The sequence below is a fragment of the Passer domesticus genome, chromosome 5 (assembly GCF_036417665.1).
Source record: "Passer domesticus isolate bPasDom1 chromosome 5, bPasDom1.hap1, whole genome shotgun sequence".
Lineage (NCBI taxonomy): Eukaryota > Metazoa > Chordata > Aves > Passeriformes > Passeridae > Passer > Passer domesticus.
This window is the reverse complement of record NC_087478.1, coordinates 22,635,458-22,650,328: the sequence shown is the minus strand read 5'-3', so window position 1 is coordinate 22,650,328 and position 14,871 is coordinate 22,635,458. Positions and strand designations below refer to the sequence as shown.

The window sequence follows — 14,871 nt, the reverse complement described above, 5'->3', positions numbered from 1 at the left end:
AGCACCTCACAGCACTGACTCCTTCTTCTCAGCACAGCCAACAAACTCCATCTCACCTCTTGATCAGCCAACCTGCTCTTTCACAATACCCCTCTTAACTGGATCCAGCTGTGGCCTGTTAAGGGCAGGCTTGTTCTTAATGCTTGATAATTGGCCCAGCTTTAACTCCTTAGGGGCTAGATTACTTTCACTACTATCTCTATTATCCCACATTTTATCTGTCCACAATTCCCCCTTTTTCTTTTAATTACAAAGTTACTTAGACTTCTATGTCACAGTGAAAGTATATGTCTCTAGAATATTGACAATATCCACCGCTGTTCAACTTCTGTAAGGTAACTCACAAGAATAAGTTAAAGGCTATATATTAAGGCAGCAACAAATCAACAGCTATAGAACTTTGAACAACATTGATCCAGCATCTGTCAAGTGTACTTATGCTTATGGAATACAAACTTTTAAACTTATGCTTAATCAAAGATCCATAGTTGCAATTCACAAACAAAATGCACATGTTTCATTAGCAAACAAATGCACCATACTAAAGAATAGAGTTACTCTTTCCGCAGTCCCCACTGCTGTTTTAATAATTCTCTTCTTCCTTCTACAGATTTTGTTGTATTAGTTGATCATTGCAAGGCTCTCTTGTCTAGCTCTGTTTTCCATTCTTTTAAAGTATTATAAAGTGATTTCCAGGTGGCAGCCAAATCTGCAGCTGCCTTACCCCCTTTTTGATGCTATATTTCACAGTTTGTTTGATATACATGGAAAGAAATTAAAAAAAAAAAAATCTGTCCTGCACTCAATATGTTATTTCTCATTGTGTCCCCAGCAGCTCACCTGTACCTCAGGTGTCGAAATCTGCCAGGTCCAGATCAGGCAGCTTCCCCTGCTGCTCTCATTGCTACGCTGGGCTCCATCTCTGGCTGCACCTCACCCTGCAGCCCACTCCCAATCATGTCAGATTACTGTGGAGATGGCCACTATACAGTTTTAGAAGGCTTCTCTTACATGTTGTCTGCATAGCCCTGACTCTGCCTCTCAGAGCTCCATGGTGCCTTTGTTCCAGTGCTCATGTAGCAGTGACTTAGCAAACCACCCCCCATACTCCTCAGGGGCCATGCTATTGCTGAGGCACCCCCTGCTGTTGTGGCCATGCCATTTGCCACTTCTATCACACAGCTCTATCACACTGCTGCACACACTGCCATTCAGGGGGAACCCAGCACCATCCTGGGTCCTTGATCACATCAGGGTCACCAATTGTTGCCATCTCGTTGCAAAGGTTTCATACCTTCTTGGAGGTTTCTCAGGGGCAGCTCCTCACAGCACTGACTCCTTCTTCTCAGCACAGCCAACAAACTCAATCTGACATCTCACCAGCCAACCTGCTCTTTTATAATACCCCCTTAACTGGATCCAGCTGTGGCCTGTTAAGGGCAGGCTTGTTCTTAATGCTTGATAATTGGCCCAGCTGTAACTCCCTAGGGGCTAGATTACTTTCACCACTATGTCTATTCTCCTACATTTTATCTATCCACAAATGATGACATTATTCACTTTGTTGTCTAATAAAATGTTTTGTTGTGCTTAGTTTGCGTCAGCCATGTTTCAGATACAGATAAATTTGAGTTTAGAATAGGCTTAAACATGGTTTTCAACAGACACTGAGGAAGAGAACCATGATTGTTCCCAGAAAAGGCCCCTGAAATCTTCAGTTGGTAAATGGTTTTTCTGTGACTCTCACATACTGATTATTAGACTTTTTTCAAGTTCAAGTTAGTTTCAATTTCTTGAAAGACTAAGACTTTCTGAAATAATTATGCATACTTGGTGTTTAAAATCAAACCAGCATCAGACAAAAAGAAATCGGTACTAAATCAAAACACATAAGCAAGTGATTTGCTTATATCACATAGTCCTTGATCAAACTGCTAAGCAGCCAGATTTCATCAGCTTATATGGCATCACAGGTTACTGCTGCTTCTTACATCATTTGCCGCGACTTAGAGTTTACAGTACTGTTGCTCCTTAGCCAAGGTCTCATTTTCAATTATGTGAAGAACTCATGCAATATACTGTTTAATCAAATTTGTTAGCCTCCAAAGGGCATTTGGGATTTACAACCCACACATTTGCTAATAAATGTAACTTTCACAGGGATTACCTGGAGAGGAGGTGGAACATTATTTTTGATGCACTTTTTGCCAACTGTACTTTGGTGTATATATGAAGAGTGATGTCTCAAAGTTCTAATGCCTGCCTTCATGATTTTGAGGAAATGAGGACTGGTGAGATAGACTTCCATAGATGTCTACTTCCCAGCAAGACCTGAGAATGGTGTTTCTTCTCAACATCCAGGTCTTGAACATGTCTCTAAGCAGGAAAATAACACTGGAAACGTTCCACTTTAAGGGAAAGGACAAGAAAGAACAAATGGAAACTTTGGTTTAACTTTTGTTCAAACATAGAACATGAGTGATGCAACATAGTGAAGTCGCTGTAAGAGGAAACATTTCTGACAGTTTTGTCAAGCTCAAGAATCCAGACCAGTCAATCTGCTGGTCAGAAGAAACAGATGTGGTTCTTACTGTGAGTGCAAAAGAAGCCAGTTATACAGAAAAAACCCAACAGATGAGTGCACTGTGCTTGACAGACATTTAATAGACTTAAGTTTATATTCAGACTGCAATGAACAACTTTTTACATCTGAACTGGGGAGAGGGAAACCATAGATGTGCTTTCTACAAAAGCAAAAAATGTTCAGAGTCTTTCCACAGCATTTCATTCAAATCATGTAATTTTTGGTTAAAACATCACGGTACTCCTCTATTGCTCTGCAAAGGGGGTCCTGGTCCACATGAAGGTTTTTAGAAGATCCAGCATGTCCAGTTTCAAGTTCAGCAGTGGCTGGGGGAAATGACACAAGATTCTTTATGTTACTTCTACATCAGACACTGTAAGAAGATTTCACATAACTTGAGAGTCTGCAAATCCGAACAAGACTTGAAAATTTCCAAAGACATGTAGCAAGGGACAAATTGGGCAAGAGGAAGCAACACATTTTACGCATGTGTGCTTATCAGTCAACAGCATTTCTAAAGGTAGTGACAGACATTCCAGAGACTACATGACAGAAAAGAAACTACTGACTCTGAAGAAGGGTCTAAGCATCAGCACTTTCAGTACAACCTTTTATACCCCTCCTCTTTCATGCATTACACCTGTGTGCTCTGTCTGCCCCTTTGTGATTGGTCAGTACACCTCAGCATTCCATGATTCTTTGCTTTCAGTACTATTCATCTGTCCTACACAGCTGTAGAGCATTAGGGATGAGGCACAGCCACAGCCCCATTCCCAATCACCACAAACTCTGCCTACAGTTACACACATCCTAACAACTGTGCCAAAGGCTGCTGCAAACATCCTAAGGGACTCCACACCACTCCAGGGGCCCTTAACAGTGCTTCTTAATGTAGCCCCTGCAGAGCTCTTCAACCTGAAGTCTTTGCTTTCCTTAAACATTCAAAGCTGTACTTTATTGCGACACTACAACTACACAGCCGCAGTCCCTGCAAAGCAGTGCCTCTGGAGGACCAACTATCATGAAGCAAGTGGATTTCATCTTTGGATGCCTGGCCTCAAGTTACAGAGCGTGTTTTATGCTCCATGTTGTGAGCATTGAACTCATGTTTGCCTAAGCACTACTGAATGATCTCTTCCCAAAGAAATGTTGTCTTTTATCCCTGATCGTGTTCTTCTACTTTTTCAAAACAAGACTGACTGCAACACCTAAGCTACAAAGACAAGCCATGAATCATAGCAACAAAAACCAAGATCTAACAGCAGAGAATATGTAAGGTATGGTTTAGTACTGAATGCAACCCATGTACAGGGAAGAAAGGGATGGCTGAAGTCTGTAAAGATCCATAAAAATCTGGGGGTCTTCTTTGATGTGTTTGCTGGAGATTAACTCTAGTGAATAGCAACTTCATCCTAAGCTGAGTGTTTCTGAGTGGAGCAGTGGATGAATTTTCTTTTGCTTGTTTTTTTCTAGGCAAGTGCATAACATTCTATGCAGTATTTTGGGAAGCAGGAATTTTTCACATTCAAGTCTAAACTGGAGAGTTTAAAAAAAAATCTCTGCTTAGCAGAAGAAGTTGAAAACAATGCCTTGAAAGTGGTCAAGTCTTAGAAATAGACAACTTTTTCCTTCATAACACTCCAAATGTAATGACACATTACCTTCTTTCAGTTCCTTAGTGATTTTTTCATCCAGTTCCTGTTGTGCCTAGAATTATACATCAAATATACAGTTAAGACATAATATACATAATATGACCCAAATGTAAGTGCTAAAACTCCTGTAACATTCTTACACCCTACAGACAACATGATAAAACCTAAAAATATCATCCCAAATGGAGATGATGGCCTGTGATGGCCAAGAAGATGCCCAAGGCCCTGGACCACATGAGCTATGTGGAAAGGCTGAGAGAGCTGTGACTGTTTCTTTCCTGGAGTAGACAAAGCTCAGGCGACCTTGTCTGTGTGTATTAACTACCAGGGGGGTGGAGTAACAGAGATGGAGCCAAACTTTTCTCAGTGGTACCAAAAAACCAACTCCCCGCAAGCTGCAAGTTTTCTTCAAGCGTGGACAGTAAAATCTTGTCCTGGGGAAGAGGGATCCCTCCAGAACATGAAATGAGACATGGGTAGTGGAAGGAGGCACAAAATCTCAGGCCTAGATAAAAAGATGTCCTATAGCAGGACTAATTCTAAGCAAAGCCATAGTAGTTGCGCTGTTGGAAGAAAGCACTTTCCCCAGTTTATGAAGCCTTCACAATGACAAGAATTCCACAGGACTCTCTGCTACATGTGTTGATTAATCAAGAGACGAAAAAGGTCTTGTTTGCCTCTTACTTATTTTGGTAACCTTTTTGTAATTCTCATCCCTTCCCAAGGAAAGAGAAATCAGTGGAAATAAAGCAAACACATGGATTTCTCTGAAAAGGAATAAAAAGGCCTTAGAATAAAATTACATTTTTGAGGACTCTGACAGTGTCTCCATTGTTCTCCTGGTCCCCAAGCCCTTAGGAGAAGGCATCACAGCTGACTAGCCCAAACATCCTGAGCAGGTACCTCTTTTCACTGCTCAGCTCTTCAGGCAGTAACATACTGGGTCACTTGCAGCAGTCACCATCTCAGTAACTCTGTTTCAGGAGGTGATGTTGACTTACTACTTACCCACGGAGCTTCTTCAGCACAGAGTAAGCTGGATCCTCCAAGACCCATGAGATGGTACTCAGGGTCTAGGAACTCAACTTCAGAGCAGCACTGCTGCTGCACACACAACTGCTGTTACTACCCAGGACTTTTTGACTGTCAGAACAGGCAAGGGTGGTAAAGAGCCTTCTCCTCTAGTTTAACCAAGTTCCATCAGAAGAGGTGAAATCCATACATACGGTGCCACCTTACAGAAGCTGAACTACCACAAAGCCATAACTTCACAAAGACATAAAGCACAGAACTACTCAGCAGTAAGTCACTCTTTTACTCAAGAGAAACCAGCAACTTCAAAGTGTCTCCAGCTTTAGGCCAGTGTGAATGCATCAGTGAGTCTGAATCAAACCTAGCAGCATAAATAGACAAACATCTGCAATAGCACCCAAGGTTAAACAGGACAGGCTACAAACCTTGTCATATATCTGGCTGCAGAGAAGAGAGAGAAGATTTTTGATTAAGGATCTGAAGAAAGAAAAACAGCCTTTAGTTCAAAGGTCTTCAGTGAGACACAAGAACATGGCCTACATGTACACGAGGCAAGGAAAAAAGCTCACAATAAAAAGACCACTAAAATACAAGAGGCATTTGGAAAATGAAACCAGAAAAGGAACAGAAGTTGAGAGAGAGCGTAGGGAGCTGACATTCCCTTTCTCACATTAGGCAGGGAAACTGGTTTCAGAAATCCACCAATTCACACTGGTTGCAGCTAGCAGAGTTCACTATTCTTTTCTGCATCAAGACACCCATATTCATTTGCAGCAGCCTTTGGCACAGCTGTTAGGATGGAAGCTTGACAGTTTGTAAGTATAACAAGTGGCCTTGAGTCCCAAAATCTTCTTGCGATACTTGCAGCAGAGACATTCTCTGCCTAAGGCCCCATCTTCCAAATCCAGGTATACAGACCACTAACAGTACTTCCTATTTATGACTCAGAGAGGAAAGACCAGGTTTTAAGAGTAAAATTTTTACATCCATGATGACCAAAAATCTTCAGCCTTACCATGTACAGTTGTGCACTGTTCTGAGGATTAGCAGTTGCTTTCACCTATTACGTAATGTGACATGGAACAATAAATGGATTTTAACTTCAGGCTAAAAGGGAGAACCTTGCATATGGCTACTCTTCAGCAGGAGTCAAGAATGGTATTTCAAAATGCTTACCTTGGCCACAAAAGCTGCAAGTCTCTTTCTTGATGATAAGATCATCTCACATTGGCTTAGGAAGCTTCCCCCTAGAGTAAGACTTCTGTCCAGTCCTAAACTGTTTGCAGGATATCCGAGTGCAGTTGAATACAGAACTGGAGTTGCAGCCAGACCTCCGCTGACAATGCTGCTCGTGATTAACGATTTGCTTTTATGGCGCTCCCGGAGGAGCTTAGCATTGGCTTCTTCAAGTCTCTCATTAGCTCTGAAACATTTGGAAGCACACAAACAGTTACCTTTGTTAGCAACACTTTCCCAAAGTTACTCTCCAGGTCCTTGACTATTATTTTACTTCTGAGATGAAGAACCCCCAAAAGTAGTTCATCATTTGACCTGAGCTTATTTGGTGGGCCTGTTTCTAAGATGTCGCACTAGGTGTAAGGAGCAGCATCACCAGTGCTTAGGAGTGCTCAGCATGAGGGCTTCAAAGCCTTCTGTGAAAGCCATGTGTTTACACAGCTTCTTCTGGAAGGTACATCACCTCTGTAACAATTCTGAGCTGGATCCCCTTCCCAAGGAAAGCTCAAAGCTCAGGGCCACTGCTTGAACAGAAGCCAAAAAAAGATCTTTTGTATTTTTCCTTAACAGAACAGAATTCTCTTCTCTGAGGGGCCTATTCACACTCAAAGAGTAATTGACATGAAATTAATCTTTTGTGTTGTATACAGGATAAAAAGATTATAGAGACTGGCAAAAAAAGCTGCCAGTTAAAAAATCATCAACTTGAAAAATAACCTGTTCATGCCACAATGTTGCTACTGTGGTGTTGCTGCTGTAACACTAAAGAGAGATGAAGAGAAGGCTGATGAAGAGGAAAGGTCTTTCACCAGAATTATGCCATCTCATGCTTCCACACATGCTTCCACACTAAGCAGGTGGAGAAGAGTGATTTGGAAAGAAGATGCGTGAGGAAATAAGAGTCACTTTTATTACCACTCCCAAAGATATGGACTCACCTTTCCAGTTCCTTTGCTTGCCATTTGCTAATATTCACTTCCTTCAGATACAGCTCCTTGTACTTTTCCACTTCTGCCTGTGTACATTGTTTTTGAAAAGTACTCTCTTGTTTAGTACCTTTTATCCTGTCCAATTCACATTCAAGATCTTTAATTCTGTCTTTTAGCTGGTTGGTCAGTGAATCATGATGACTGGCTCTGCTTTGTTTTATGAACTCCTGAGTGGCTGCCTGTGCCTGAAAGAGACAGTGCACCTTCAACCATCACAAAAAAAAAAACAGAGAACTCTCCCCCCCTGTCAGTTGCATGTATCCAAGTTCAAGCACGCAGCTTGGCTCACAGAGGCAGCTGTGCCTTCTTACTACCATCAGCAGTTAAGGCAGAATCCTGGAGCTAAGTCTTTTCACTCAGGATGAAGGACAAATTAGTACTGCTAAAAATCTACTCATGAAAGAGCATGATCTCTGTAGGACAGGCATAGAGAATACTGAAAGGCCACTTGCTCTGAAAGCCAGGGAAGTCCCCAGCTGCTTTCTGAGGAGCCTTTATTTGGCAGAATGCAGGAACTGAGCTCCCCTTGGCTCTCTGGGAAAAACACACACCAAAATTTCCCTGTATAAATAAGTAACTAGCCTCAGGATTCATCAATAGGGAAATGTATGAGCAACTTACAGAGGTAGTGGCTTGCAGGTCTCTCTGTAGGGCTTCAATTTTGTTGCTTTGTTGCTGGACAGTGGCTTCCAAACTGGTATTTTTAAATCCAAGGCTTAAAAAGAAATACAGGTCTTACTATAAAAATCTGCCAGAGCACCAATTCCAAAAGAACAGAGTAAAATATTGAAAATGAAGAGCATCATTCAAAACCATAATGATTTGCTCTAATGCATCAAGGGCTCTATTCTGTGGTTTCCACCCAGCTTCTGCAAGCACCAGACACTGTCCCGCTGTGTTGTTCTCTTACCGTTGCACGTGTTCTTCAAGCTGTTTCACAGTCTCCATATATGCCAACAGCTGGTCCTGCAGTTTCAGGGCAGAAGCTGTTGTTTCTCTTTCCTTCTCATCCGAGATAGCCATACAGTTCTGAACACAACGCTCAGAATTTTGGTATTTTTCTTCCACCTCCCGCAACTGTAAAGTCACAGAAGGAGTTGTCAGGTGAGCTTTTATACAGGGCAGTCAGCTGCTGCCCAAGGACTCACATGCTGCAGTTATCTGCCCATGCCCACTGCCCAAAGAACTGTAATCACCTCAGCTGCTTTCTGAGAAACCTGTATTCAGGAGAATGCAGGCACTGAGCTCCCCTCAGGTCTTCAGGAAAAGTCCACAATACAATTTCCCCACAGAAATAGGTGACTAGGCTCAAGAGTCTCCAAAAGAGAAATTTATGAGCAGCTTACTGAGGCAGAGGCTTGCAGGTCTCTCTGCAGGGCTTCAATCCTGTCGCTTTGTTGCTGGACAGTGGCTTCCAATCTGGTGTTTTCAATTTCAAGGCTTAAAAATAAATATAGGTCTTACTGCCAGAAAATGCACCAGTACAAGCACCAGTCCCAGCACGAAGTTACAGAACTGAAAACAAAAGTGCCCTTCAAAATCAGAGTATCTATTCTATGGTTTCCACTCAACCCCCGCAAGCAACAGACACCTTATCCCACTGCATTGTTCCCTTACCATTGCACATGTTCTTGCAGTCTTTTCACAGTAGCCTCATTCTCCAAATATGCCAACAGCTGGTCCTGCAGTTCCTGGACAGCAGCCAGCTCTTGTCTGTCCTTATCATTGGAGGTAGCCATCAAGTTGTGAACACAACACTCGGAATTTCGGTATTTTTCTTCCACTTCCCACAACTGTAACGTCATAGAAAGGATCCACAGTTGTCAGGTGAGCTTTTATATAGGGCAGTCAGCTGCTGCCCAAGGATCCATGTGCTGCAGATATCTGCCCATACCCACTGCCCAAAGAACTGTAATCATCTCAAGTACCTTCAAAGCTTCTACTAGTGAATGAACACAAGCTGTGCTACTTCCTAATCTTCTACAGCGGCCTCTCCCACCCCTCCACAGATTTCCTAGAGCACGGTTCTAAACCCTGACACTGCTGCTCCGACCCTTTTGGGGACCTGTGATGATGCTCTTCGTATTCACTTTATTTGCTACTACAGGAAAGCATGAACTGAAATGCTTTTATTCCTAAAGAATGAAGGAGTCTTGGAAGTGTCAGAGGAAAACTGCTCGGTGGATCTGCTCTGGAGCACAGCACAGCACAGCACCAGGGACAGTTTTCTGACGTGGCAGAGACCTCAAATGCAGCACCGAGAGAGGTGCCCAGCTTCTGCTGAGCGGGAAGCAGTGGATTCCTGAGGAATGGCAGCTCTGCCTCAGCGTGGTGGATCCAGGAGGGATGGCAACAGTTATATCCCAGGGAGCACCATTTCAGCAAAGGCTCCAGGTGAACTCTGTCATCAGACCTGCTCTGGAGTTGGGAATCATGCCAGGGTGCTTGGGGAGGGTCCTTAAACTAGGAAAACCATGAATGTAGAGCAGAGGAATCCCACGCCCCTGACTGGAAAGTGGTGAAACCCTGAGGAGAGGCAGCTCTACATCACCATGGTTAGAGGAGGAGGCAGGAGGGCACGTCAAAGCCCAAGGTAACTACCACTTCCTAGGTGTCCTTCCCCCGGAATACTGTCTTGCTCTTTTTCAAGATGTATTGGAAGAGATGGGCATGCACAGCTTTTTCCTAAAGGCACAGGCTTTCCCTAACTCTGCTCACACCCTAGCCAATTCCTTACAAAAGTACAGGCTGCCTTTCTCCAAGTCAGCCTCAAGGCTCATAGTAACTGACAGTGAAGCTTTGGATGTAGATTGCTCTAGAACTGCACTGGCAACCTTCTGCTGCAGGCACTGAGTCCTAGGGAAATGGTGTTCCACAAGCATGACGTTTTCGCTGAGCATATTATGGGTGCTTTTACTTCTTCAGTTGAAGAATTATGCCTGTGTTCAGGGTGAATTCAAACTAAGAAATGCTGCTGGCCACCAGCAGGTAGCCAGAAAACCAATGAACTCTCTCTCCTCCTTTTCCAGCCAAGCAGGCCAAAGGGCAGGGGGAAACAGAAAACTTCACTCCTTCTATTTGAGACTAGACAGGCTACTCAAAGGTCACTTGCTATGAATGCCAGGTCCTCAGCTGCTTTCTGAGAAGCCTGTATTCAGGAGAATGCAGGCACTGAGCCCTCCTCAGGTCTTCAGGAAAAGTACACAATACAACTTCCCCATAGAAATAGGCTCAGGAGTCTCCAAAAGAGAAATTTATGAGCAGCTTACTGAGGCAGAGGCTTGCAGGTCTCCCTGCAGGGCTTCAATCCTGTCACTTTGTTGCTGGACAGTGGCTTCCAATCTGGTGTTTTCAATTTCAAGGCTTTAAGAGAAATAGAGGTCTTATTGAAGAAAATTCTACAAGGAGAGCTCCAATTACAGATGAACAGTGTGAAGTAACAAAATGAAAAACAAGAGTGTCCTTCAAAGTCAGAGTATGTGTCCTGTGGTTTCCTTCCAGCCCCCGCAAGCAACAGACACCTCATCCCACTGCATTGTTCCCTCACCATTGCATGTGTTCTTGCAGTCTTTTCACAGTATCCTGATTCTCCAAATATGCCAACAGCTGGTCCTGCAGTTCCTGGACAGCAGCCAGCTCTTCTCTGTCCTTATCATCCAATGCAATCTTCAAGTCATGAGGAAAATGCTTAGACTTACAATAGTGTTCTTCTACCTCCCGCAGCTGTAAAATGACAGAAAGGATCCACAGTCTTCAGATAAGCTTTTATACAGAGGATTCAGCTGCTGCCCAAGGATTCACATGCTGCAGATATCTGCCCATACCCACCGTCCAAAGAACTGTAGTCATCTCAAGTACCTTCAAAGCTTTGCTTCTACTAGCTAATGAACACAAGCTGTGTTACTTCCTAATCTACAGCACAGATTTCTGTGCTCTAGGAAATCTGTGGAGGGATGGGAGAGGGATGGCCTCTTCCATCCCTCCACAGATTTCCTAGAGCATGGTTCTAAACACTGTCACTGCTGCTCTGACCCTTTTGGGGACCTGTGATGATGCTCTTTGTATTCACTTTATTTGCTACTGCAGAAAAGCATGAACTGAAGTGCTTTCATTCCTAAAGAATGAAGGAGCCTTGGAAGTATCAGAGGAAAACGGCTGTGGCAGACCTGCTCTGGAGCACAGCCAGGGGAGCATGGGGAGTTTTCTGACATGGCAGAGACCTTAAATGCAGCACCGAGAGAGGTGCCCAGCTTCTGCTGAGCGGGAAGCAGTGGATTCCTGAGGAATGGCAGCTCTGCCTCAGCGTGGTGGGTCCAGGAGGGATGGCAACAGTTATATCCCGGGGAGCACCATTTCAGCAAAGGCTCCAGGTAAACTCTGCCATCAGACCTGCTCTGGAGTTGGGAATCATGCCAGGGTGCTTGGGGAGTGTTCTTAAACCAGGAAGACCTCGAATGTAGAGCAGAGAGAGGAATCCCACGCCCCTGACTGGAAAGTGGTGAAACCCTGAGGAGAGGCAGCTTTACCTCACCATGGTGAGGCACAAAGTCAGGAGGGACTGGGAAAAATCAAAGCCCAATGTAACCATCACTTGCTTAGGTCTCTCTTCTTCTGGCTCACAGGATACTCTTTTGTCCTTTTTCATGATGGACAGGAACCCCATGGTTTATTCCTGTAGGAACAGGCTTTCCATACCTCCACTTCAGCCCTCTCCAACCTCTCCTGCAAGCGCAGACTGTCTTCATCCACATCGGCCTCATGGCTTGTAGTAACCACAAGAGCAGTCCTAAAGCATCCAAAATTTAATGGAAAATATGTCCAATTCCACATCATTTTTTCCCTGCTTGCTCTCAAGTCTACTCTTTCCCCCTTTCCTACAAGAACAGTGAAAGGACAGCCAAGTACAAGGAAGCTTAGAATTAGACAACCTCAGGATGTCTCCAGTCCCACCGCCTCTGCAGTGCAGCTCAGCTATGGAATAAGGCTATGCTGTTTATTGCTTGTTCAATGACTCTTCAAAATCCCCCCTGGATGCAGCTGCACGAACTCCTGGGGCAAGCTGTTCAACTACCTGACCATCTACACAGCAAGATGTTTTCTCTTCATGTGTGGTTGGAATCCATCATCTCCCCTTCGTCTCTTTCTCCCAATGCTCCAATTCATAGCACTTAGGTCCTTTGCTTAAAACCCCCTCTCCTGCAGAGCACCCTTGCTGCTGATCTAATGGCAAGTTTCCCAGTGAGTCTGGGTCTGTGTGAGGAGAGTGCACCACAGACAACACGTTCTGGCAGTCCTCAGCAGACAAAGTACAAGACTACCAAGGGTCTGAGAGCAGCCAAGAGGAGACCTGCATGTACCAGTCACACTGGAAGAGCCACAGGGCAGAAGAGAATGGGTGATGTGAAGCAGTGCAACAGCCCTGCAGAGAGACAGTGGCAGAGCGGCAGGCCGGCAGCATGCACTTCCAACAGGGCTCGAGTCAACCAGGCGGCTCCAAGCCACGAAAAACTCTAGAGTTCACTCTCCCAGCTGACAGGACAAATATCGCTTTTCAAGCCATTAGCTTGAACGCGATCTCACACACAGCCTTAAGGGCGGTGCTTCCACGTGGCATCTAAAGCTGCTGGGGGGTGTTGGTCGCACCATGCTGATACTCTCGTTCTGCCTTTTCCTGAAGAGAAGCCTGCTGAGGACTAGTGGAGCTTGGCTCAGAAAAAGCCGCGGCAGTGCCTGCCGGAGGCAGCCAAGGTGTCCCATCAGTGTCCCCCAGAACTGACCGCCTCAGCTGCTCTCGCGGGCCGCTGCCGCCTCTCCTGAAACACCAGCGCCACCGCCTCAGCCTGCCCTGGACCTTGTCACTGAGCTCGGCACAGGGCTGCCCAGACGGGCTACTGGATGGCCACCGCTGTCGCCTACTGCCCAACAGCCACCCGACTCTCTTCTGCAGGGCGTGCGACATGGCCCTGCTAGGGACGATCAGCCGCAGGAAGCACCCGGCGGGCTGCTTGGCCCCGGGTGTGGATAGGGGACGAAGGACGGGATTAGGATGAGGAACAGGGCGAGGATGAAGGGCAGGGAAGCGAAAAGGACCAGAACAGGCGTCGGGTACAAGGCAGACAAGGTCGCCCCGCGCAGTGGCGGCGGTGTGGATCCTCCGAGAGGGCGGCAGGGATGCGCAGTGCTCCCAGCCTGGGACGCGCTGCTGCTCCCGGAGCGGGTCGGGCAGCTCTGGGCGCCGGCTGCGGGCACCAACAGAGCCTGCGGCGCCACAGTGGCCGGCAGCACCGCGGGGATTTACCGGGGGCGTCACAGAGGAAGAGGGGCCGGCCGGGGCCGGGCGGCCGGGGAGGAGGCGGCCCGCGGCTTGTGAGGCTCGGCTCGGGCTGCTCCGGCCGGGCCGGAGGCTGCGGCAGGCGCCCGAGCAATTCTCGCCTCGTCCGCTCTGGGCTCTGCCCTCAGCGCATGGCCAGGGTGCCGCTCGGCTCGCGTCCCAAGGGAAACCTCAGGTTGGGGTTGGATCCCGAGCGGGCGGGGGCCACCGGAGATCTCAGTCACCTCGGAGGTGATCGCTCCAAGGCTGCAATGCCAGAGTTCCAGGACAATTCCCCAACTCCTCTCTCTTGTCCCTCTGGAAAGCCAGACAGAGCCTTTATCCCCGTACACCGTGGTAACTGCTGGCACTTGCTGCTGTGCCAGCTGCCAGCGCTGATTTTGTGTTTTGCTGCTCCACCAGCCAAGTGACAGCACACGGCCTGCTACAAACACGCTTGAGAACACATCCCTGTTGGTCCCAGTCACAGGAGAATGTGAAGGCCCAGAGGCTCTGCACTTGCTTTCTGGGCGGCTTCAGTTTGCTCTTTTTTGAGTCATTGTGCTTTGCAAGGTATTGTGAAGTCTTTTCAGCTGAAGAAGTGTTGGAAAGTGGATTTTGATGTGAAGTAGGTTAGTACATCTACTAGCAAAAAGGGGATGAATGGACTCTCTCTGTAGCACCCTGCCAGAATAAATGAAGCTTGCCAGTAATATGGTCCTTTGTAGCAGACCTGCCAGGATGTATAGTACAAGTCCTTGCTGCCCTATTAACCTGTGACCTTTGCAGTCATTCAGCCCTCAGGGACATCTCAGTTTGTGTTCACAGAGATGCAATGACAGTAAGGGTCACTTCCCAGCCTAGTGTTAAAAGGAAATGATGCTGTTTGCATGAGGGAAGTATGTTGGGAGATCTGTTCCCCAGTATGTTTGGAAAAGAAAACTTACACCACCATCATTGTGATGATTAGTGTTTGGTGCCAGTGTTTTTTCAAGTGGCTCCTACAGTGTTGTATGTCCCCAGGCCTAGTGTAGGTGAGGTCATTTTGTATTATTTAATTAGTCT

General features: G+C 45.9%; 1 protein-coding gene across 1 annotated transcript; it reads right to left on the bottom strand.

Annotated features, from left to right (window-relative positions):
• Positions 1–2,434: 2,434 nt before the first annotated feature.
• Positions 2,435–13,455, bottom strand: LOC135301200 (ankyrin repeat domain-containing protein 26-like). The gene is made up of 12 exons (XM_064421538.1): positions 13,274–13,455; positions 12,192–12,282; positions 11,044–11,219; positions 10,766–10,859; positions 9,114–9,289; positions 8,843–8,936; positions 8,407–8,573; positions 8,118–8,211; positions 7,446–7,681; positions 6,448–6,694; positions 4,246–4,291; positions 2,435–2,910 (listed from the first exon to the last, which is right to left on the bottom strand). The coding sequence occupies exons 1-12, from the start codon at positions 13,453–13,455 to the stop codon at positions 2,789–2,791; spliced, it is 1,725 nt and encodes a 574-aa protein (XP_064277608.1). The 3' UTR covers positions 2,435–2,788.
• Positions 13,456–14,871: the final 1,416 nt, after the last annotated feature.

Bases quoted from the DNA above. Each gene is read 5' to 3' on its own strand.
- LOC135301200 (XM_064421538.1), bottom strand. From the start codon at position 13,455: ATGTCGCACGCCCTGCAGAAGAGAGTCGGGTGGCTGTTGGGCAGTAGG. The intron at 8,937-9,113 runs GTAAGGGAACAA...TTTATTTTTAAG, and splicing joins CTGCAAGAACATGTGCAATG to CCTTGAAATTGAAAACACCA. The intron at 7,682-8,117 runs GTAAGTTGCTCA...TGTCTCTTTCAG, and splicing joins ACCTGCAAGCCACTACCTCT to GCACAGGCAGCCACTCAGGA.